Here is a 24410-nt window from a genome sequence, read left to right as displayed (position 1 = left end):
CAGAGACATAATGTCTGTAAGTGTTCTGAGCAGTGTCCGTGTGTGGGGTTCCCGCAACTTCAGCGTCTGGGCTCCCGCGCTCACCAAGGTTAAATATTTTATTAACACCCCCCCCCCCCCCGGACATACATTCATAGGATTGCATATCCGTCCGGGGTAAAAATCACCTAGTTTTAAGTATGTTATGTATCTTCTACAGTGTATTATGTTTAGGCCACAGATCCTATCCAGGCCCTGTTTGTTGAGAAGATCCAGGAGTACAGCTCCAAGAAAACCGCTGCCGGGGGTAAACTAGTTGATGCTACTAAACAGACTGAAGCTGATCTTCAACAGGAATTAGACAAGGTGGGGTTCATTCAGTAACTAATTGATTACGTGTAGGATTGTTGTATTGATAGATTGAAATAATTGATTGATGGATTGTGAAGGGTAAATTCAAATATTGTTGGGTGGGTATATTGGTCAACAGATGAATTGGTCAAATTGGTCAAATTGTTGAAATTGACAGTGTTTTAAGCGGTCTTAGAGCCTAGTTTTGGTTCAGTTTCAAATCTTGCCCGTATATAATGATCAATACAGAGGATACTAGTTCCTAACACTTGGCCCATTTCTAACATTGAGTGTTAGAAAAGGGCCAAATCTGCAAAGTTATCTTTTTCAAGAGTATATATTTTTAAATCCAAGATGAGTATAAAATTTTAGTTATAGTTTTTATTATTAACTTTTACTCTGGATATGGGCCGGGATCCCCAAAAAACTAGTCTTTCAATTCCTGACAATTTCTTACACTCAGTGTTAGAAATGGACCAAGTGTTAGTTCTGATACTAATGTCCCATGCAATAAAGAAAACGTAGACGTAATTTTAAATGACACTCTATTATGGAGGGTCTTGTCCGAAACACACAACGGTAACCATTAAACCATGTCTGAGCAAAATGAAGTTAATAATGTTTCCCTTTTTACAAATTGATCATTTTCTCTTTAAGCGTGATTTGCGGATATCTGGTTTTGTCATCGAGGAAGTTATGAGACTTAAAACCTTTTCAAACTTTAAAAAAGAATAAATCCTCATCATGAATGATCAGATAAAAGTGTTAAGGGTACTGTTGGGAATCGAACTTTAAATTAAAGGTCACTTGAGATTACGTTGACAGTCCCTTTAATTTCTTATTTTCGTTAAGGTTGCAAAACAGTATGGAGGTGGAGCAGGAGTAGATATGACTTCCTTTCCTTCATTCTCCTTCCAGGATCCTGTAATTGAACCTATCAACATCTCTCAGTAAATCTGCTAGATCCGATTAGATCAGATCGGTTGATAATTATTTCAATAAATTTATGTAACCTCTCCGAATTTATGTTCGAAATATACACTTAGTCGTTTTAGAATAAAATTGTTAATTCAAGAAATCTACGAAATATTTCAGAAAATTGGCAATGGACATACGGAATTATTTTTCCACTAAACCGGGTGTGAAACCTGCTGCAACTGGGACTACCAAACCCAGCGGAAACGCCGCTAGCGACCAAGCAGAGAAGAAGGGTCATAAGGGATGTTTGAACAAAAGTATCCTAAATGCCTAAAAAAGATATGATGTTATAACTGTTAAGAATACATACTACAGGGTTGCCCTCCAAGGATTAAACTTAACGAGACGATTGTACGTAATTCATACACCCTGTTTCCTTTTTTGCATGATTTCCAGCTACTGTGGACTTCTCAACTTTTGCCAAATAATTTAATAAGTCATTAAAAGGTTATATTCAAGACAGAAGACTTAATAAATCTTGGGATCTTTGTATTTAGAGGTTCAAGTCGTCAAGTTACAGTCTCATACTTTGTGGGTAACCCTGTATACTGTGTTAAGTGAATGTAAACTGTATACTGTCTTAAAAGTTAGAACATTTTCATTATTTTTGTTATAGCTGGCTTGACCGACTGGGCTAACATTTTTTTTAAGAAGCTTATAAATCAAATTTTTGTTTTAAAAATTCCACGGGCAACGTCAGGCATTTAAGCAATTTGTTAATTATCTGTTGATAAGGATGAGAAGAAGAAAAAGAAGATGGTGATAGATTCCTCAGATGAAGAAGATGAGAAGGATTTTAAATCAGAGGAACAACATTTATTTTTAATACACTTCCCTGGGTTACATCACAAATAAAGCAATCCACACGCAGTGTGATTCATGAGACGACATCTAAGCAAATATTTGTATTGGAGGTTTTAAGCAAATTAGTATAATAGCTTGATAACTAAAAGGAAATAGATCTGAGAACACTGCACTGCTGTCCTCTACTTAACTCATTACTGTCCTTTCCCATTAGGTGTTTTATTGTATCAATTAGTTCGGCGTGTTTCTGTTCAATGTTTGTGTTGTCTGTTTTGTGTTCTGAGACTAACTGTTCCTGTTCTTTTATTGATCTTATTTTACTCTTTTTTTCCCATAGTTCTATCAATGTATCGCTAAAATATTCTCTAACAATTGCGTTCAGTTCACTAAAGGATTTGTTTTTGCTGAGGCTCAGGTGAGCCGCAATGGCTGCCCACGAGGATATTCTACCACATTTTTAAAAAAATATTTTGAACTTTATATTTTGACGGAGTATCAGTTCTAATCCTTGTGAAAAATAAAGTCACTATGGAATCAAGAAATTATTTATATACATACTAAAGTCAGAAAACGACGATTTGGTCCCATTTTAAATTCTATAAACTTTTACAGGGTCCGGTACTGTTGTGATTCGGAATATCATAATATGTAAATAGATCTCAGTACATACGTCATAGGTGTCGACTCAAATTTATATCCGACAAAATTGTTAATAATGTGATAGACTAAGTGCTTATCTTACAATGAAATAAGTGCATTTTTATGTGTTCTTTATTTTCTGTTTTTACACTTTTTATTTTATCTTGGAAAACACGTCAACTTTTTCATTTTATGCCTTTTTAATCATAAATGAAGAACAAAAATGGCTGTTTCATGTCATGCTTTTTTACTTTTTTTCTTTGTTGTTGTTAAGAATACTGCATGGCGTTGCCTAATTTTTATCTTTATCAATTAAAATTTTATTCCATTAAATTAAAATATATCTTAAGATTTTATCCCACTGACAAAGATCCATTCCTTTTTAATGCAGATACAGTAGTATTGAATTTTAATAATTTTATTCCTAAAGAGATAATGTTTTTGAAATGCTAACCCTTCCTCCCCCCTTTACTTTGTTAAAGGATTTGTTATAAATCATAATTACAAATAATTAGTATTTAATGCATAATGTATTCAATTCTTGGTTCCGCATCCTGGATCCTATTCTTCATTTCATGGATCCGCATCCTTTATCCTATTCTTCATTTCTTGGATCCGCATCCTGGATCCTATTCTTTAATTCTTGGATCCGCATTCTGGATCCTATTCTTCAATTCTTGGATGCGCATCCTGGATCCTATTCTTCAATTCTTGGATCCGCATCCTGGATCCTATTCTTCATTTCTTGGATCCGCATTCTGAATCCTATTATTCAATTCTTGGATCCGCATCCCGGATCCTATTCTTCAATTCTTGGATCCGCATTCTGGATCCTATTATTCATTTCTTGGATCCGCATCCTGGATCCTATTCTTCAATTCTTGGATCCGCATCCTGGATCCTATTCTTCAATTCTTGGATCCGCATCCTGGATCCTATTCTTCAATTCTTGGATCCGTATTCTGGATCCTATTCTTCAACTCTTGGATCCGCATTCTGGATCCTATTCTTCATTTCTTGGATCCGCATTCTGGATCCTATTCGGCATTTATTGAAAATATGCTAATCCCCGTTTTCTTCTAAAATAATTATTTTGCACAGTTTCAAGGTTTCACGGAACTTATGATTATAAATGCCTATTTTAATAAAAAATAGTTTTAAAAAATGAATGTTTTGATATAGAAAAAGACCGGAAGCGGTTCCAAGATGAGAAATAACACCGGTAGTGGGTTTAAGCCGAGCGAAAAGACCGGAAGTGAATCTAAAACGGGACACACAAAGCTTAAGGAAACTACTGCCGCCGACTTTTTTTCCTCTAAAACTTCAGGTCAAAAATGAAAAATTCTTAAAAAGTTTGTCGATCAATTTTTTAAGGTTATTTTTGAAACTCGGGAAATTATTATGATTTAAAAATATTATGTCCTATTGTTATTTTTCTCTATTGGGTGAAGTTGCATTGCTTTCGGATTGGATATAGACAGAGAGATGACTGCAAAGAAAAAGAATTTAAGGACGAGTTTTCATCTTTTGTCTATGTTTTAAACCATTTTTGTTTAGTTGGTAGGAAGAGTGGAGATGATCAGATTCTTTCGCAAGAAACTTCATCCAAACATTCATCTCTGGAATCTTCATCCAAAAATTCATCTCTGGAATCTTCATTCAAAAAACATTCCCAGGAATCTTCATCCAAAAAACATTCCCAGGAATCTTCATCCAAAAAAACATCTCAGGATACTCCGTCCAAAAAATTATCTCAGGAAACTCCGTCCAAAAAGCGGAAAGCGGAAGAACAGGCAGAGTAAGTTTTATACTTTTATTAAAAGAAATTTTATAAAGACCCATTACTAGATTAAGTTCACTTAGCTAATGTTAAATGCAATATTAAAAAACTGTCTAAGCATATCATTGCACTAAACAAATCACTTAATCGAAAAAAAGTCTTGTAAAAAATGGTTTTTTCTTTTTTTTCTTTTAATATTTTGCTCAATGAAAATATTAGAGAAAGAATTGTCATAATTTGAAGATAAATCATTTCAGTGCTTTTGCTAAAACCCTTGAAGCCACCTCCTTTTCTCCCCAGAGCACAAAGAAACACCGTCCCGATTCCTCACCCTCGCTTGCGAACAAACTAGCCTCCAAAAAAGCGCAAGAAACAATTGAAGTTAGCTCGAAAGACGCAAAGTCCTCCAAAACTCCCTCTAAAAGATCAAGGTCCAAGACTCCGACTAAGTCGCCCACTGCAAAAAGATCCAAGTCAAAGACACCCGAGAAGTCATCTAAAACTCCTAAAAGTTCCTCTAAAACTCCGACACAGAATAAAAAATCTTTGGACGAAAGTGTTTCCGAACTTCCTGGGACCCCACAGGTATCATTTATCCATTCATTTAACCAATCAAAATTATTAGTAATATAAATATGAATGTAAAAACCTTCATTGGAACTTGGAGTAAGAATTAAAGATTTTGGGATGAAATTATGTAGAATAAAATAAAAGATTTTTCAAGTTAATTAATTTGATTGATTGATTGATTGATTGATTGTACATGCAGGAGGAGTGGGAGGCCCGGAAGAAGGTGAAGCAGGTTGCCTATCAGAAGTTCCTCACCAGGGGTGGAGCTAAGAACCCCGGAAGTAAAGTAGTTCCTGAAGGGTCGCCAGGTATAGCTTAGAAACATAATTAGTTTTTTCCGTTATTAAAAGATATCCCCCCACAACCCCCGGGGATTTATTTAGATTAAAACTAAAATTATCAGGAACTTAATTGTTTAATTTTCAATTTTTATTGTGTTCCTACGTCTTGCTTAAACATTGAATGGTAAATTAGGCTTTTGCTTAAAAAATGCAACGAAAAATAAAATTTAAATTTTTGGTTAAATAAATCCGCAATTTTAAAGAATTATTCATGAGCTCAGGCTGGACTCTTTTCCATTTTTAAGACCGGATCCGCATAAAAAATGTATTAGTCCCTTGTAAATTTCTTGCTCTGAACTAGGATGTATGGCTGGTCTAGTTTTTGTGTTGACCGGCGTCTACGACAGCCTGGAAAGAGAGTTGATGGAAGAATATCAGTTGCTCTAGAATTGATAGTAGTCAAATCATTAAAACCTTCTCTTGTCTCAACTTCGTCCCCATCCTCATCCCCCCTCCACTCCCCCTCCCGACCTCCATCATCAGCAAATTGTGGCATCATGACTGTTGGCGAGGGTGGGGTGGGTGCTTCTTGGCGAGCCTCAGATGAGCCGCGTTGGCTCAGATGGTCAGGGTTATCAGGAAACCTCACAAATCTTTCCTCCCTGGTCTGGCTATTATTATCCCTGGATGAAAAACTATGTTGAGATGAGCTTCTGTTGGTATTCAGGATAGGTTGCGCTGATCTATTGAGCTGAACTGTATTTGCTCCAGTTAGATGTGGGACATTTTGGTTACGTTTAAAGCTTGAGTTCCTGGGTACATATGAGGACTTATCTCTGTGGTGAATATTTCTCCTGTCTTGCACAAACACCTTCCTCTTGATCAATCTCCTTTCACCCCTTGTTCCCACAAGAACCCATTCCCAGTTCTGAGCCTCGTCTTTTTCCATTTCTGCATTTCTTCTTTCTGCTTCTTTCCTCAGCCTTTCCTCATCCTTCCTCTGTCTCTGGGTAAGATCAGGTACAATGCTTATATGGCTGAAGTTGGAGTTTGCCAGGTTCCTGGCTGAGTCCATGATGGCCTGCTTCTCAGCGATGTTCTTCAAGGATAATATAATAGGTCTAGGTTTTCCATTTTCCAGCTTTTCCCCCGCTCTGTATATGAACTTGATTCCCTCCTTCCTCACTGGTACCTGGAGAAAACCAAAAATATCCAAAACCTTCTGAGTGTCATGTTCCTTACGCTGACCACCTTTATCCAAAGATTCTGATGGTTCAGGTATCTGATGTATCACCAGGTTATTTTTCCGGGCTTCGCGCTCACGGAGTTCGTCAAATACGACGTCATTATTGCTTTCAACACTACAGAAATCATCTATCTTCTTTTCCGCTCGACTCAGTCTCCTATCCTGGTTGCTGATCTCCTCCTTGTTCACATCAATATCCTCCCTCATGTCTTTAACTTTCAGGTGAAGTTGCTGTACCTCCTCCCTCACTTTCTTAGAAACTGCTCTGCAAGTCTTGCAGGTCCAACTATTCCCCGGCATTTCCAGGAATTTGAGATGCTCACTAGAGACATCCACACACTTAGCATGGCTCCAGTGCTCACAATAACAGCATCTAACTCCGCCAGTTTTTTTGGTTACATTTTTTCCACAAGTAGGGCATGGGAAAGCAACTTTAGGCGGCATGTTTAAATCGGGATATCTGCTGAGTATACTAATACTATGGACAAAAATAAAGTCCCGGCGGCAGGACTTTATTGAATTTCAGCTACTATGTGACTTCACTGAAAAACGCCCAATTTTACAAATCAGTTACAAAAATATATATAAACTAGTTGTGGCACTTTTTCTTAAAAAATAAAAAATTATTTTTTCTTTCTTTTTTTTTTCTTTTGTGTTCTTTTTTTAGTGCTCTTTATTTTTTTATTATTTCTATTTTTTTTTTCTTTTCTTGTCTTTTTATTTATTTATTTATTTTTTTTTTTCTTTCTTTGGCCTTTTATCTTATTTTTTGTTTCTATTTCTTTTCTTTTCTATTCTTTTTCTATATTTTTTTTCTTTTTTTTTTCTAGGTCATTTAAACAAAAAGTGAAAGTCAGTAGAGAAATATCCGGAGATAGATCTGAACTAACCCACCCCAATAATAGACTTAGTAAAAAGTCTGAACTTCTACTCTATCCTGGGATAAAGAAGAGTTAATACTATATATCGTTATTATATAATTTTACTCCTCCAACCTAATAAATGAAGGATGTACCAGGTTTAGAATAAGTGGCAGAATAAACCCTCAATTTTACTCTCTAGTGTATCAAGGGTACATCCTTATCCTAGTGGTTAATCAAGCCTCCGATACAAAGGCTTGAGTTATCTTTCCGACTCCGCTGCTACTTGTCTCCCAGACTACGTTACTTCCGTCAATCTAGATAAAAATTGGCAGAAATATATGTAATATTAGTTTAAGTGCCCTAACAAGTGTCTATATATCACTTAGCACCAAATAGTTGGAAGCTGACATTCAAAAGTTTATTGCTTTTATTCAAAAGTTTATAACTTTCACTATAAAGTTTTCAACTTCCACTCAAAGTTAGTAACTTTCACTCAAAAGATTATATCTTCCCACTCCAAAATACAAACTGTTCTGTATATAGAGAATTTTCAAACTGCAGAGGCTGTTATACCAGCCTCAAGGATACAGGAGGTTAAAACCTCGCAACAGACAGGTCCGTACTGATACAATACAGGGCTCAGCCTCGATAAAACTCGATTCCGAAATTCACACTAAAGTTCTGACATCAGATTTTTTTTAATTATCTTCAAAGGCTAAAACTGAAGTCACCCATTTAACAAAATAACTGAATCATAATGTAATTAAATTCAATACTACTGTGATAACCAGAAAACTGTAGAATAGGAAGACGACATTAAAGCAATACTGAAGTGCGTTTGATGTTTTACAGATCAAATATCTTAAAAAGTAACTAGTGTGGGGGCCAGATCTTTTTCCTGATAATCCTGCACATATATAGTTAAATGGGGCTGTACTGCACAATTGCTGTGCCTCATGTTAATTGGACTATTTAAAATCACAAATCGAGTTTAATAGTCGAATTCCTATTCCAGATTGTTCTGGTTCTTACTATTTTTTTTTAACAATTTATTTTTAAATTATAATTTTTTTTAAAACTAAATTTCAGACTTGTATCTTCTTTCTTGCTGAGCTGAGGAAAAAAATTCATTTTGACACATATTTCTGATTATTACCCTCTCGTTTATGTATTGTCTTACTAAGCATTCCAGTAATTCGGGATAAAGCTTTCTCCGCGCCTATGCTTGAATAACAAGGAAAGCTTGGGAGACATATTTATAAAATTCTTACAGGTTGGAAAAATAAAAGTCACTGCTAAGAGTGGTTTGAAAATTCTGAGGATTAGCATTGTCAGAATTCCGCCATATTAATGACAAATGGTATAAGAAAGGTTAGGATAAGAGTGGATTTTTTCGACAAAAGATTTCTTGATTCTTGTAAGTTCATCTTAGACAGTGCTTCAGAATATGGCCTCGTCTACAGCTATCTTTTCCTCGCAGCCAGCAGAGTATAAACCGGTATCATAGTGCATGGTGCACAACGGTACACAACCTATCAGGATTATAATGTTAAATGCTTCCATTTTCCGTGTTTCTGACAAGAGTGAGGGGGAAGAGAAAGAGAAAGAAACCCCCCTTCTCTGCACTATTATTTTCCTTTTTTTCCAAGTAGGATGTACTGACATGTTATTCCATACAGGGTTATGTTCAGCTGCAAGAAACTGGAGAAAGTTGTATAAGAACCTGACTGTTCTGAGATTCCTTGATGCTTACACATAGAACCAGATTCAATCGAAAGAATTAACGTTTTTCCTACGAGTTCGAATACTTAATAACAGCTAACCAAGCTTGGTATTAAGGAGTATATTTAAAGCTGCCAATAGCAAAATCTGCTAATCAGCTAAGTAAAAAATCTCCATTCTCCAGGTTAAAACAGTGTTAAAAGATAAATGCAGGTCTTCAATGTCTCGTGTAGTTCCGTTTTTTTCTTTTCCATTTGTTTGCAGGGATGTATACCCCCATATAGAACCCTGGCAAAAGTTTCTCTCTCTCACCCTGTACCTTTGAGTACTTTTCTCAGTTGTTGCTTCTCTGAAAGCTAGATGTACGCTGGTTCTTACTGTATTAAAATTAAAAAAATGCCTTATGTTTAGGTTACTCAGAGTGTAAGTAGGAATACAAGTTATCTAGTAGTTGGGGACCAGGTAGGGAAAAACCAATGTTTTTATTTTGTTTCAACAACCCCCCCCCCCCCTCCTTGTTAATTGTTTGTCCCTAGTATATTAGGGAATGTTTTTTCTTTTAAGTGTGTAAATGTTTTAATGTTGATTGTAAATTTTTTATTAAAAAGTATGAAAAAGGGCAAATACTTACCACCTGATAACTTTTTTTTTTTTTGGGGGGGGGGGGTTTATTTCTTCAAAATATATTCCCCCTTAACAATAGTTATCGCTTCTAGTTTTTCATGTCTGTTACAGATCAATCCTTTCCGACATTTCTTTGTAACATTTTCTGCTGTACATTGATTTGTCATGAGGGAGATCGAGTTGGTGTTAATAAATTTTCATATTTGTGTTGAGAACATACATCATTTTTTTTGGATTATGTTGATTCCGTTTGGATCCGCATATTTAGTTTTTGTAAACAGCGGATCCCATGGAACCATTTTCTAATGTTTTTATTAATAAAAGTTAATGATTTCCGTGTTAAGGCCGGAGAAAGTAAGCTTGAGAAGGGACGAAACCTTGGGACAAAAACATTGTCCGAAGACGAATTCCTGAACCTTATCCTGGAGCGACGGGACCCGAAGCTAATGAAGGAGAAGGAGAATAAAACCCCCTCCCCCGAGGCTAAACGAGAAATTAAGACCGAGATTATCAAAGAGAAAATCCCTAAGATAGAGAAGGTTGTAAAGGATGAAGTGTTGAGTCCGAAGAAACAAACAGTTACCCCTGGAACTAAAATTAAATCTGAAGATAAGGAATTGAAGTTGACTGTACCGAAAATAAAGGCAGAGGAACCAACCAAGTCTAAGGTAAGTCGATAGTTTTAACAATTAAATAATAAACCGTACGAGTTGAGGGAGTTAAGGCGGCTTCATTAAAGCCAAAAGTTGATTAAATTGTTTGTCCGTGGGAGTTGGTTTATCTAAAATACTATCCCAGGGTTGCTGTGGAATTCTAGAAACACTAAGAAAAAAATGAATTTAAAAAATCGATTAATTCAATTTTTGTAAAGTCTTTGTTACTCCTGGGGTACTCCAGGGTTCCCTCAAAAAATGTCAGCCAATTTGATCCAGCCTTTTCATTAGTTTAACCTAATTTAAGGACACAAAATCGGATACAGTGCTGATATGGTTCTTATAAACTCCAGTTCTTATTGATCGGCATTGAACTTTTTATGAATTAAAAAATGTTGTTTTTAATAAAATTACATGAAGGACCCTAAAGCGGAAGTAGCTTGGTCCTCGAGTTCTCACGAAACCCAGCTCTTTGTCGAGAAATATAAACCAACAGCTTGCAAGAATGTTATTGGTCAACAAGGTATGGCTTTATCAATTTAAAGGGACTGGAGACTAGGAAAAAACGCATCTTACAAATTACCCATCAAATAAAAGTTTAAAGGTAAAGCGTCACTTGAAATTACGTCTGTACTTGTAACGTTGTTTTTAAGACTTAAAAAAATTTCTTTCATATCCAGGGCGAATATTCTCTAATAACCAGCACACCACATTAATACACGATTGTTACAGTTTATATGCTTTATTGAAGTAGTTATTGCCAACTCTAGTCCTTGCAATTCTCAGTAAAATAAAGAATTTTAACCCTATCCCCGCTGGGGTACTTCCCCCCAGCGGGAATAGGGTTAAAAAAAGCTCACAATTTACATACTCATGGCTTGGCAAGGATAAAACTAAATATCAAAATTCTAAAACTGTGGCGAAGATTTCTTTTTGCTTAAGGCTAAAGCATGGAAAGTTTTAGAAACATCGGGAAAAGTCTAAGTTTTCATGTGTAACTTCAGTTGCTTTTTTCTCCGTATCCACTTCTTTGCACTCATCACATGGATCCAACATAATTCTCCAGATTTTCAGAAATCCTGAACATTAAAAGTTTTAGCAGAATTCGTCAGATTCCACAACGTCGACCGGTTCCTTTTATGCAACATTTTCTTGATGTTTCAATTTAAAATATTTTATTGAATATCCGTGTTTCCTCCAATATTGTAGGAGGAATTTATTGATGAATTTGAATATTTGAAAAATAAATGATTATTTAGGGATGTATTATTCTATTTTCAAAAATATTTATACCACTGTAGTGGGTGTAAAACTGTAAATTGTAAACTGGAAAAATGTAAATTAAATCTTTTTTTGTTGAGGGGGGGGGGTACTGCTGAAAATTATCAATGATTGTAGTTTGAAAAAGTGTCCAGAATTCTGTAGTCATGAAAACTTAAAAATAAACGAAAAAAAATCTTTAAAAGTATTTTCCAGGAGATAGATCCAATATGGCGAAACTACGAATCTGGCTGCAAGACTGGAACAAAAACCATCTTCACAGGTAGTGTACATACTCGTGTACTGTACAGTGTACTTAGTTATTATAGGATAATGTAATGTGTACATACTCATGTACTGTACAGTGTACTTAGTTATTATAGGATAATGTACTGTGTACATACTCATGTACTGTACAGTGTACTTAGTTATTATAGGATAATGTACTGTGTATTGAATTTAATAGTTACTAATTTTATATTTGCAACCTGGTTTTTTTAAGAGTTGTAAAATTGTTGAATTTTACACACCGAAAATATAGGAATCAATGTGAACAATAAAACTGCACAATATGAAGACGACTGTTAGACTCAAGATATATTTTAAAATATTTCAATAAACAGGAAACACTGCAATCGTTATTGTTATTGTTATTTTTATTGTATTGTTATTATTGTTTTTGTTTTTGTTTTTGTTTTTGTTTTTGTTTTTGTTTTTGTTTTTGTTTTTGTTTTTGTTTTTGTTTTTGTTTTTGTTTTTGTTTTTGTTATTGTTATTGTTATTATGGTGTCGTTTCTATTTCACTGTCTTATGGGTCTCACTGCAGTTTTCTGAACATATATTTTCCTGAATGATTGGGAATAATTCAATGGATTTCTTTATTTTATCTCGGAAGATAATTCCAGAAATTTCTTTTTATCTAGGCATGGTAAAGGGGCTGCTAAGCCTGCTCCCTGGGGAGCCGCTAATGACAATGGAGCCTGGGCTAAATGTGCCCTGCTGTCAGGTCCACCTGGAGTAGGGAAGACGACAACTGCATACCTCGTAGCTCAGGAACTAGGGTCAGTATTTCACACATTTTTAAAACTAAATCTTGTTCTCGCTAGGGATGTGTTATGGGATCCGTTTTATTTATACTCTTAGGAGGCTCCACAGTCCACAAGAATCTGAGATGATACCAGATTTCAAAATTTGTTTTTTTTTCAAGTTTTCTTTCGTAAAAACAGTTTTTCTACGTGCTAATATCTCAAAATATTTTTAACGGACCTCAAAAATCTTCCAATCCATATATTTCAACTCCACACATTGTAAAAAAATATTTAAGGGTTTTGTTTCCAACGCAAGTGGATTTTACTTGCGCGCAAATTCTTATTTTAGCGCGCAATTCAGTCCAACTTTCTTGTATTTTTGTTTCAATTTTTTCATAATATGATAATCAGAGAAATGTTGCATAGGAACGACGACGCCATTTTAGACTCAAGTAGACCCATTTAACTGAATAAGTGATTTAAAAAGTTACCAGTTAAAACTTTTTGCTTTGTAACGTCATCAAATACACTATCAAATCAAATCATATTAATAGGGATGGCTTAAGGCTCCTAAAATGCTGTCTTTCTTTAGCATAGTTTTCTGGTTCTGGTTCAATTTTAACAAAATTAAAAATTTATGATATTAAATTGTTAATTAGTAGCTAAACCACAAGAAAATTTGAAAACTGTTGAAACAAGTGATTTTTAAAATCTACAGAGATATTTCCATTCTTATATCTGCTGCATAAATTCGTAAGTCACAGTTAAAATTATTGACTTTTAGATGGAAAAGCAATTCTGTTGCACGCAATTCCATGCAATTCCGCGAATATTTAATTGCTTCCCTGTTTGCAATTACAGCGCAATTCCGCGCAACGAAATGGCGCGGCGCAAGCGGAAGCAATCATTGCTCGCAACGGAATTCCGATTGGAAACCCTAGTTTTGTTGCTAAGTTTAAGGAGTTCTAGGGGGAAAGTTAAAAGAATTTCTAGGGAAAATTGTCAAAATGGGAGTAAATAGCTTGCAAGTTAAAGCTCCCTATTTATTTGTTTTCAACCAAAGCGTATAAATTCTTTACTCAAAAACTGTATGTAAATATACGCGTCTTGTTATGTCCACTTGAATTCTTTATGATATATTCATAAGTAATAATAATTGACTAGATTTTTAATGACTTTTAAGGAATTTGAATTTGTAAGATCGTTTGTTTGGTGGAAGTCCCCTGGGCTAGGGTGAACCGGATTGACCGGGTTAAAGCTAAATCTCTTATCGTCCGATGGCGGTCTGGGGATTCCACATTGGGGATCTGCCACGATAATTTCTTGAATTTTTATTTGTTCATAATCTTATTATTTTAGGTATGACATAGTTGAGTACAATGCTAGTGATACTAGGAGCAAACGACTTCTTCAGGTTAACATCTATATTATTTATATCCATTTTTTATTCAAATATAAATCTTTTTATATCCATTTTCAAATCTTATTTTTAACCTTCTAAAATCTCATTTATATCCAAGTATAAATCTTATTTTCATCCAATTATAAATCTTATTTATAATAATTAACCATTAATCTTATTTTTATCCGTTTATAAATGTTCATGATTATCTTTTCAGGAAAATGTGTCCAACACATTGAACACTACTTCAGTATCCTCCCTTCTTCATCATGATAATAAGGCAAGTATTTCAAATAAATGAATTTTTCAAAAGGAAAAATTTTTCAGAGTAAACTTTTTTATTAGGAAACATATCTTCTGTATTGTAAAATTCGTATAATTGTTAGCTTAAAGGGACAGTAAAGGAAGAATGAAAGGGGGTATAGGTTGAAAGCTAATCACTTTAGCTCTTGATCGCGACCCAAGAAAGTTTTATCTGATGTTCCTGTCTCGAGAAATTGATATAAAACTGTGTTAAAATTATACGAAAATTCATATATGTAAAATTTTGAAAATCTGAAACTGAAATCACGTGACCAGAACTATCACCAATGGCAGAGCAGTATACTGGTCACGTGTCTCCGCCTGTATCACGTGACCACTTTACTGCACTGCCATTGGTGGAATTTCTGGTCAAGTAATACGGACGTAAAATAATATTATGAATGAAATCTATTGAAAATAGAAATAACAAATATAAAAGTAAACCTAATTTACAATTAGCTTTCTCTGGGATATCATCGTTTTCAGATTGGTTGCTTATTTGCTGAATATGATCTGTTAAACCTACTACTTTTATACAAAATTGTATATATATTAATTTTCGTTTATATTTGACACAGTTTTATATCAATTTCTCGAGACAGGAACATCAGAGATGACTTTCATGGGTCGCGATCAAGAGCTAAAGTGATTAGCTTTCAGCCTATAACCCCTTTTATATTTCCTTTACTGTCCCTTTAACTTAGTATATAAAATAGGATAAACTATTTAAAAGTTAATAGAAATAAATCATGAAAGTTGAAGTAAAATGAATGGTTTGTGATAAAATTGGCCTGTATACTGTTTATTGGTCTCTTAGTCTGTAATAAAAAACATATATTGATTTTCATAGGGTAAACAAAAACCACCAGACAACCATTCTTATCTGGAAGTAAAGATCAGTTGTACTTTGCCTGCAGTTGCCTGCTTGTGATTATGTAAAACAATCACAAAATACAAATCACATTGGTATTACGATACACCGATATACAGAGTAATGGTTTGTGCTACATGATACTTGAACTTACAATTAGATGTACTATTGTTTTTCCCACAAGCTTTACTTTTTTTCCACCAAGCTTTACTTTTTTTCCACCAAGCTTTACTTTTTTTCCACCAAGCTTTACTTTTTTCAAGCTTTACTTTTTTTCCACCAAGCTTTACTTTTTTTCCACCAAGCTTTACTTTTTTTCCACCAAGCTTTACTTTTTTCCACCAAGCTTTACTTTTTTCCCACCAAGCTTTACTTTTTTTTGGCTGACTGTAAACATGCATGAATAAAGTCTCATTGACCTGTAACATAGGTGACCTCTAAACGAGTCCTCCTTATGGATGAAGTGGATGGGATGGCAGGGAATGAGGATCGTGGAGGGATCGCAGAGTTGATCGCTCTTCTAAAAACAGCAAAAGTAAGTCCAAAAGATACTGATATCAGTGGTTAATAAATGCAGCCAGATTTTTGTGATCATTGAAGTCACTCTAAGAAGTTGTTTCTCAAATGTTGCTGAGAGCAACCAGATATAAAATTGAATGCAAAAAGCAGGCTCCTGTTACCTCGGGTTTAAAATTTCTCCTATTTCTTTTCAAGGTTCAAACAATATTCAGTTTGAAATTATGTCCACAGCCAAATGGTTGACCCATGTTCAATTGATTAATGAGTTTTAATGATTTGGGGGGTAAAAATGATAAATTGGACTTCAAAAAACAATTTTTTTCATTTTTTTTTAATACTTTTTACTTAAAAATTCATTTATTTTCCCCTAAAAAATATCTATTTTCCCCAATTAAGTGAAAGAAACCTTAATACCTAAATAAAAAACTGCACATTTTACAGGTGCCAGTGATAGCCATGTGTAATGACAGAAATCATCAGAAGATAAGAAGCCTTGCAAACCATTGTTTTGATCTTAGGTAAAAGATATGATATTTTTATTTTAGATTTAATGTTTCTCTATTTTTTCTCGAATGAATTAAATCCTGATTATCTAAATTAGAAAAGTTTTATCTTTATGTATTTTTCACTCATTTTCATTGTTATTGACCAATAAATAGCCTTTCATAACCTTATTTATCATTGTACTTTTTTCGGAAAGTTTTTTTTTGCTTTTTTGTCCTCGAGTTTTGGTTATGAAAGCCGCCATATTGTTTATTTTGTATTGTCCAGGTTCCAGCGGCTTCTTGTTGAGCAGATAAAAGCTGCCATATTGTTCATTTTGTATTGTCCAGGTTCCAGCGGCCACGTATTGAGCAGATAAAAGCCGCCATATGGATAATTTTGTTTATCTAGGTTTCAGCGGCCACGTGTTGAGCAGATTAAAGCCGCCATATTGTTTATTTTGTTTATCTAGGTTCCAGCGGCCACATGTTAATCAGATTAAAGCCGCCATATTGTTTATTTTGTTCATCTAAGTTTCAGCGGCCTAATGTTGAGCAGATTAAAGCCTCCATATTGTTTATTTTGTTTATCTAGGTTCCAGCGGCCACGTGTTGAGCAAATTAAAGCCGCCATACTGTTTATTTTGTTCATCTAGGTTCCAGCGGCCACGTGTGGAGCAGATTAAAGCCGCCATATTGTTTATTTTGTTTATCTAGGTTCCAGCGGCCACGTGTTGAGCAGATTAAAGCCGCAATGCTCTCTGTCTGCTTTAAGGAAAATATTAGTTTTTAACTTGTTAGTAAAGTTACTTTTTTTGAGATTTAATTTTTTTATGTTTTTGTTTATTTCATTAAAAAACGCTGAGAAATGAAGATTGAATGATTTTGTAAATATTTATCAGGAATAAACTAATATATTCTGACGTGTAGGAAAAGATAAAGATAAAACCAGATGCCCTGCAAGAACTAATTATTGGGTAAAATATTTTTAACCAAATTTTTGCATCATATTTCATATTTCAAACTTTTTCATTTTTTTTTTTTATATATTTTCAAAATGTTAGGCAACTTTATTTTTAGTTACTCATGTAGTTTTAAAGTCGTAATTTAGGTTTTTTTTACACTTACTTTAATTATTGAAGTAGAATTTTGCACAGTATTTTTTAACTGAACTTGTTTAGATGTGGACAAGATATCCGTCAGGTTCTTCATCATTTATCCATGATAAAGTAAGTTTTATAAATTTCACAGTTAAATTGACCTTATTACTGTTGGCCCTGATTTTACCATGGCCATGACATCAACAACTGCTCGGTGTTGACATGATTTTTTAGTTAACGTTCACCTGAAACATGAATATGTATGTGAACTTGACCATTACCTTGACCATGAACTTGACAATGACCGCCTTGCAAACATTTAGTCTCCGTCGAACATCAGAACTCCAGATTTATTTACCCAACATCCTCGCCATCTGAACTGTTTTCTGGGCTTTACCATGACCTTGACCTTAACCATGACCTTGACCTTGACCTTGACCATGACCTTAACTTGGACCGTTACCATAATTATTATCTTGGCCATTAAAAAAAAAACCGATATACTTGTCCATGACCCTTACCTTCACCATCACCTAAATCACAATCATAAAAATTAAGACCATGATCTTTCCTTGACCATGACCATAACAATAACAACGGCAATGATCATGACAATTAAAATACCTTGGCCATGACATTGACCTTGACCTTGACCTTGACCATGTGCGTGTATAGAGCTGGAGAACATGATGAGAAGATGGATGCTGCCACAGCTAAGAAGGAAGCAGACATGTCCAAGAAAACTTCTGTCAAGATGGGTCCCTGGGATGTTTGTAAAAAGGTATAAAGTTATGATTTTTTAAACATAAAAAACTAATAACTATGCAGTCTGCACTTTATAAAACAAAAATGTAAAGATAAAGCATCGTAAGAAATCTTAAGAAAAGTTTGGTGCTCACTGCACTTAACTTGCAAGTTATGCTGAAAAAAATACTGTTTTTTAAGTTATCTTGAAAAAAAATATGGTTTGTTAAGGTATTTAGTGCCGAGGATCATAAGATGGTGTTTTGTTAGGTATTTAGTGCAGAGGATCATAAGACTATGTTCTGTTTAGGTATTTAGTGCAGAGGATCATAAGACTATGTTCTGTTTAGGTATTTAGTTGATTTGATTTGATTTGATTTGATTTGATTTGATTTGATTTGATTTGATTTGATTTGAAGGCCACTGGTGGGAACAAGCGAAAGACCATGGAATTGATCTCTAGGACTGCCAGCTCTCTGGCTGAAGGAGATATTGTTGAACGAGGTAAAAAGTCAGCTTAAAGGGAGTGTTCACGAAAAATGGCGGTGAATACCTGATCTAAGAAGCAATAGATCCTTACCATTCTGAATAAGTTAAAGTTTTAACTACACGATTTTAGACTTACAATGCTTTGATATCAATTTGTGTGGCAACATAAAAATAGTAATGATAAATTACAAAAATGTCAACAACTAAAGTTTTGAGAACATTCCCTTTAAATTTAAGTAATTAATAAAATCAAGGAGGTTGAACCATGGTCTCTGCTCCTTCATGATTGCATGAATATAATGATAATTATTATTTTGACCATTTTAATGATGACGGGGGGGGGGGTGATTCGCTTACCCCATGGTGATGACCTGGTTATCCAACCCTCTGGGGCGTTGTTCAATTCCTGTTCCTGATATTCTGAAATGATAATATAGATATTACTTAAAATAGGTATAAGATCTGGAATGAATTGGTCTCTACTCCCTACTGCGGCAATCTTCAACTCCGTCCTACCTGGGGAGTATATGTCAGGTAGTAGCCACGTTATAGATCTCTACTCCCTACTGCGGCAATCTTTAACTCCGTCCTACCTGGGGAGTATATGTCAGGTAGTAGCAACGTTATAGATCTCTACTCCCTACTGCGGCAATCTTTAACTCCGTCCTACCTGGGGAGTATATTTCAGGTAGTAGCAACGTTATAGATCTCGGAACAATAATTAAGGGTGTCCTTACAAAAATCAGAAAAGTGAACATTTTCAAAAATTCTCTTAAACTTCTTTATTTGGCATATACGGGGCTACACACAAAGAAAGAAACTAGTATACAGTTGTCGGGAATCATGAATATATGAGAACAGACTAAATTCTGCACAGTCGTCTTATGAAGTTTCATCCTTTGTGGGCGTTCATTTTTCAAGTACCAAGTCTTCCGTCAGCTAGATACTGGCCATCTTAAACTACAAAATATAGTAAATAATGGGCCAAATATTAACTTCCTCCTTCACAAATGTGTTTAGTCACTGTGTGTTCTATAAATTTTCTGATTTTTTAAATGTAAATCCTCCCAACTGCAGCAAAAAAAAAACTAATACAGTGAGTACCAGAAAACCTTGGAATAGTAAAACGACATAAAAAAAGTATTTAAGTGTAATTGATTTTGTTCCAACGAAAACGTTTTTATTAGAAGTTTGACATCATAACTTGAGTTAAAATCCGTCTTCCACAGTTTTTTGTTATCAGTGTATCATCGAATAAGTAAATATTTGACGAGTTACAAACTTTTATTCCCATTTAATTATAAGTTTGGAGCTTTGATTTAAAAGATGGGATAATTTTTAAAGCAGGCAGAGTGAAAACTTAGCAAAAGTTTTTATTCTTCTTTTTAAAAAGTTAATTAAAAGTTTAATAGAATTTTTATCATCTAATCTACCTTTGGATATAGAAAATTATTATGAATAATTTGTGTTTAAAACTTGATTTTAACATGGCTGCTTGTTTTATGAAACTTCTGCTGAATTTATTTAATAATTAACATTTAAGAACTTCATTGGAGGTTGTTTTTGTCTGAAAATGAAACCTGCTTGCCAAGTTCCGAGTAACTTTGTAAACTTTCTTTTTATTCTGAACCGAAAAATGTTATCAAGGGCATGCACAATATGTTGTTTTTAAAACATAGTGTCCACTTGTTTTCCATTTTACAGGTTTACAATGTACACTATTCCATGTATGGAAAATATGTTCTTCTAAAAAAATCTTTAAAAAATTCACTTTATTTTTAAGAGCTCCAAAGGAAGAGTTTAAATCTTCCTAAGTCAATTTTTAAGTATTGTCGCGTTATTTTTTCTTTTATTACTTTTGAATTTATTTAATTCAATTTTCATTTAATTTTTATAACTTACTTCCTTTTTTATTCTCGCTTAAAACAATCATTTTCATCTTAAATTTGACTTGTATGCTAAGTCTTTCGGTTTCCCTCCCTTCAGTGCCATTTCACAATTTATGTGGTATTTTTTAACTTAAATAATTTATTTGATTTAAATTTTACAATATTTTAAATATTTTTATGATATCAGATGAAAATGCTTTGAGATTTATATTTTTCTTGATCGTCCATCCTTGAGTCATACTTTGGCCAATTTTGAAAATAAAAAGAAATAAATTTTTGGATGTCCTTGTAATCAGCCAATTTACAAGAAAGGACTATTTTTCCGAACCCTGCATTCTCGGAACTATATTGAATTCTTGAGCTCATGAGGGGGGAAGGGTCTATGTGGTATTTAATTTTCTAGCTTTTTACAATTACCACCTTCCATTTCTTTATTGCATTATATATTTTCCGTTCTAACTTTTTTACAGTTTTTATTCTATGTTTCTTTTTTTATACAGAGATGACCAGAATACTGTAGAATAGGAAGACGATAAAGCAATATTAAGTGCATTTGATGTTGTTACATAGCGAAACTAGTAAGTTATTAAATCACTTTCCAAGTGAATTGGGTCTGTTTACAATGCACATTTGGTGGTAAAAGTCATAACTTGAGTCTAAAAGTCGACTTCCTATTCCAGAGTTTTCTGGTTATCACTGTACATAGCTGTAGATAAGAATATTTGAAGGATTCCTGCATGGACAGATACAGTTTCCCTCGTGGCTGGGGAAAAACAGCCGACGAAACAAGATGGATCGAATTCTTCAGGTTTTTTTATATAAATTGATTAACTACAATAATATATTTATTACTAGCTGAAGTGCCCGGCGTTGCCTGCTGAATTTAATAAATGGAATATTATAAAAATATAGATTTTTGAAGAAGTTAATTTTGTGTTATTTTTTTCGTTATTAATAATAATTAATTATTAATAATTAATAATTGTTTAAACCCCGATTCTCAAAATCATCCCTGAAAAATGAAGTCTTTAAGGACTTGAAAAATTGTTTTTGCGCTCTTGCTGAACAAATATGCACTGTCAAAACGTCTCATAGGTCTCAAATGATTCCTAAAAAATTTCTCCACAATACTATACTCTCGGTTCTACTACTATACATTTCCGGTCACTCCCTTTAATGGCTTTAACCATTCTTTTCTCTGGCCTAACTTCTTTTTTTTCAGGCCTGTTTTTTCTTCTTCTTTGGTCTACCTGTTATCTCTTGGGCTTAACTGTTTCTGGCTTGACTGATTTTTATACTTGCATGCAGTGCTTTGCTTTGATTTGATTTATTCTGATAGTTTTAATGTGCGTTTTTAACTGCTCAATTGATAAACATTTCTGTTCTCTGATGGCTATTTCTAATAGCTTTATTGCTTTATAATACCAATTCATAAAGATGATAAGTTTAATTAATATTTTGTTATGATTAAGGAGTTACAGATGCACACCAGACTGACCTGCGGAGTGAATAAAACGGCATTTAATCTGGACTACAGTCAACCTTTGAGGTATACTTAATATACATTCCTGGATTCTAGTTTTAATTTCTATTTGTTCATGTTAAATTTATCTGTTGGCACAGCGGTAAAGTTTTTCTTTATGCATATCAAAATTATCCTTTTATCTATTCCTATACTTTTTTCTTGATTCTAGTATTTCCTGACAATTAAGGATTTTTTAATAAAAAATTTTTTTAATTCGATCCAAACCTTACGAGATCCTCTTAAATCGAAATTTTTGGAACTGTCTTCGGTCATTTTCGATAGATCTTGCACGATTTCCTTTTACAGTTGTAGATATGTAATAGAATTTAAACTTTAAGGAATTATTTATTTTTAGGGATTTTATAACACGGCCTTTGAGAAGTGAAGGCAGCGAGGGGGTAGATGCTGCTGTTCAGAATATGGAAACCTATGCTCTTCTTAGGTTAGATAGTCCGGGGGGGGGGGGATATAAAAGGGTCTATTCTTGGACCCTATTTTTTTAAAAAAAATATTTTATTAGGTCTAAGTAAAATGGGAATAAAATGTTTCAGCTAAAACCTCTTCAATCTATTTGCTTTAACTCTTATATTATTTTTCTTACCGCGGTACGGGTCGGATATTCCTGTAGGCGGTTTGGTTTGCCCAAGATGGGGCTTCTAGCAGATCTCATCTCATAAACAAATTTAATTATAAATATTAAATGTTTTGATCCATGAGTGATAATTTCAAGCTAAACTCAATTTTAAGAATGGGGCATGCCTGATTTACAACGGCACCCTTCAGATCTGTAACTGATGTGGAAGAAATCGTTGTTTTGCCATCTTAAAAAGTTTTTTTCTCCCTTGTTTTTCCAAGCAGAAACCTTGTAAGTCACTTATACAGTCCCTTTAAATCTAGAGAGGACCTGGATGGACTAATAGAAGTGACCCAGTGGCCAGATAGACCTGATATACTCAAACACGTGGAGAGTAAAACTAAAGCTGCTTTCACCAGGAAATACAACAAGGTTAGTCAATATAAGTAATTTATTTGAAATTATTATTTTTAACTTAAATACAGGAGAATGTATAACCCTTCTTGTCCCTGATCCGGGGGGAGGGGGTTGAAAATTTACTTTTAGCCTGCACAAAATGTTATTGATTGTCTCAATGAAGGGACAACATCCCTTAAAAAATGTATACTAAAATGTTCCTTGTCCAATACAAAGTAAATTATGTATTCTAAAATTTTCCTTGTCCAATACAAAGTAAAAAATGTATACTAAAATGTTCCTTGTCCAATACAAAGTAAAAAATGTATACTAAAATGTTCCTTGTCCAATTCAAAGTAAAAAATGTATAACTTTTGATACGCGAGGGGGAAATGGGTTTTCAAGAAAATATGTACCCTTGCTAACAATAAAACTGTTCCATTGTATTTAGGACAACGCTATGCTTCCCTACTCCGTAGTTCAGAACGTTAAAAAGAAGGCAAAGGAGTCAACAGATGGAATTGGAGATGAGGTAAACTTTTAACCTGTCTTTTTTACTTGTTTTTCTAAGCAGAACATAAACCATGTTATAAGTGGTTAATTTCTCATTGAGAAAGAAGAAGTGAAGAAAGACGAAGAAAGATTTAAAATGTCGGCGTTTTAATTCGACTGTCGGCATGATTTCAAGTGACCCTAAAGACTTTGAAAGAGATAATGCAGTTTTTTGTATAAAAAAAATCTGTCAATTTTCTTTCTCGTCTGTTCAAGGTACTGTTGTAAAGATGGCATGAATCTTTTTAAACCAAGGATCACTTTAATTTACGTCGCTTATCATAAAGGCGAGACTGAAGATAATCTTGAAACCAATTCTATTTTGAAGGATGATGGAGAGGATGAGGATGAGGCTGAAGATGATAGTATTGAAGCTGATGCTATGATCAAGATCAAGAAACCAACCAAAGGCAAGAAGGATGAAGACAAGGGAAAGAAGGACGAGGACAAAGGAAAGAAAGGATCCGCCAAGGCTAGCAAGGCTCCAAAGGGCAAAGGCAAAGGGAAATAAGTATATCCTCCATCTACAAAATGTAAAGTTCAGCTTACAGCTAATTTCACATTCACATGTTCTCAATATCGTACGAATCTAAATCTTTTGTTAATAATGTATTATTTTAATCATTTTTACGCATAAGTTGGAGAGTTCAAGATTTCAATAGTGTCATCAAAGCTTAAGTTAACAGAAAATATTTCGTTATTTTTGCTAATGTGAATTTTCCTTGGTTATGTAATATTCCAGTGAGACCTGAATAAAACGCTTTTTATCTGTATTTTAAAATTCTT

At 34.1% G+C, this 24410-nt stretch overlaps 2 protein-coding genes across 2 annotated transcripts; both read left to right on the top strand.

Moving 5' to 3' along the window:
• LOC111705965 (ATP synthase-coupling factor 6, mitochondrial) lies at window positions 1-1429 on the top strand. The gene is made up of 3 exons (XM_023478678.1): window positions 1-88; window positions 214-345; window positions 1183-1429. Exons 1-3 carry the CDS (start codon window positions 11-13, stop codon window positions 1282-1284), a joined length of 312 nt encoding a protein of 103 aa, XP_023334446.1. The 5' UTR covers window positions 1-10; the 3' UTR covers window positions 1285-1429.
• Window positions 1412-24397, top strand: LOC111705985 (replication factor C subunit 1-like). Its single transcript, XM_023478711.1, is given in 31 exon segments — window positions 1412-1549; window positions 2044-2115; window positions 3934-4078; window positions 4309-4549; window positions 4789-5116; window positions 5301-5409; window positions 5744-5819; window positions 6661-6850; window positions 9625-9675; window positions 10182-10505; window positions 10911-11013; window positions 11967-12033; window positions 12674-12811; window positions 14138-14192; window positions 14398-14460; window positions 15785-15889; window positions 16315-16391; window positions 17073-17130; window positions 17286-17332; window positions 17537-17584; window positions 18131-18236; window positions 18431-18498; window positions 18534-18543; window positions 18619-18703; window positions 19142-19222; window positions 21306-21385; window positions 22050-22126; window positions 22458-22544; window positions 23000-23108; window positions 23524-23604; window positions 23953-24397. Coding segments are annotated over 31 exon segments (3378 nt in total). The 5' UTR covers window positions 1412-1435; the 3' UTR covers window positions 24136-24397.
• Window positions 24398-24410: the final 13 nt, after the last annotated feature.

The sequence above is a fragment of the Eurytemora carolleeae genome, unplaced genomic scaffold, assembly GCF_000591075.1.
Source record: "Eurytemora carolleeae unplaced genomic scaffold, Eaff_2.0 scaffold541, whole genome shotgun sequence".
Lineage (NCBI taxonomy): Eukaryota > Metazoa > Arthropoda > Copepoda > Calanoida > Temoridae > Eurytemora > Eurytemora carolleeae.
The sequence above is the reverse complement of the archived record's forward strand: the minus strand, read 5'-3'. Positions and strand labels throughout refer to the sequence as shown.

Coding starts and splice junctions, on each gene's coding strand:
- LOC111705965 (XM_023478678.1), top strand. CDS start 11: ATGTCTGTAAGTGTTCTGAGCAGTGTCCGTGTGTGGGGTTCCCGCAAC. Junction 89..213: donor GGGCTCCCGCGCTCACCAAG/GTTAAATATTTT, acceptor TATTATGTTTAG/GCCACAGATCCTATCCAGGC. Junction 346..1,182: donor TTCAACAGGAATTAGACAAG/GTGGGGTTCATT, acceptor ATTTTCGTTAAG/GTTGCAAAACAGTATGGAGG.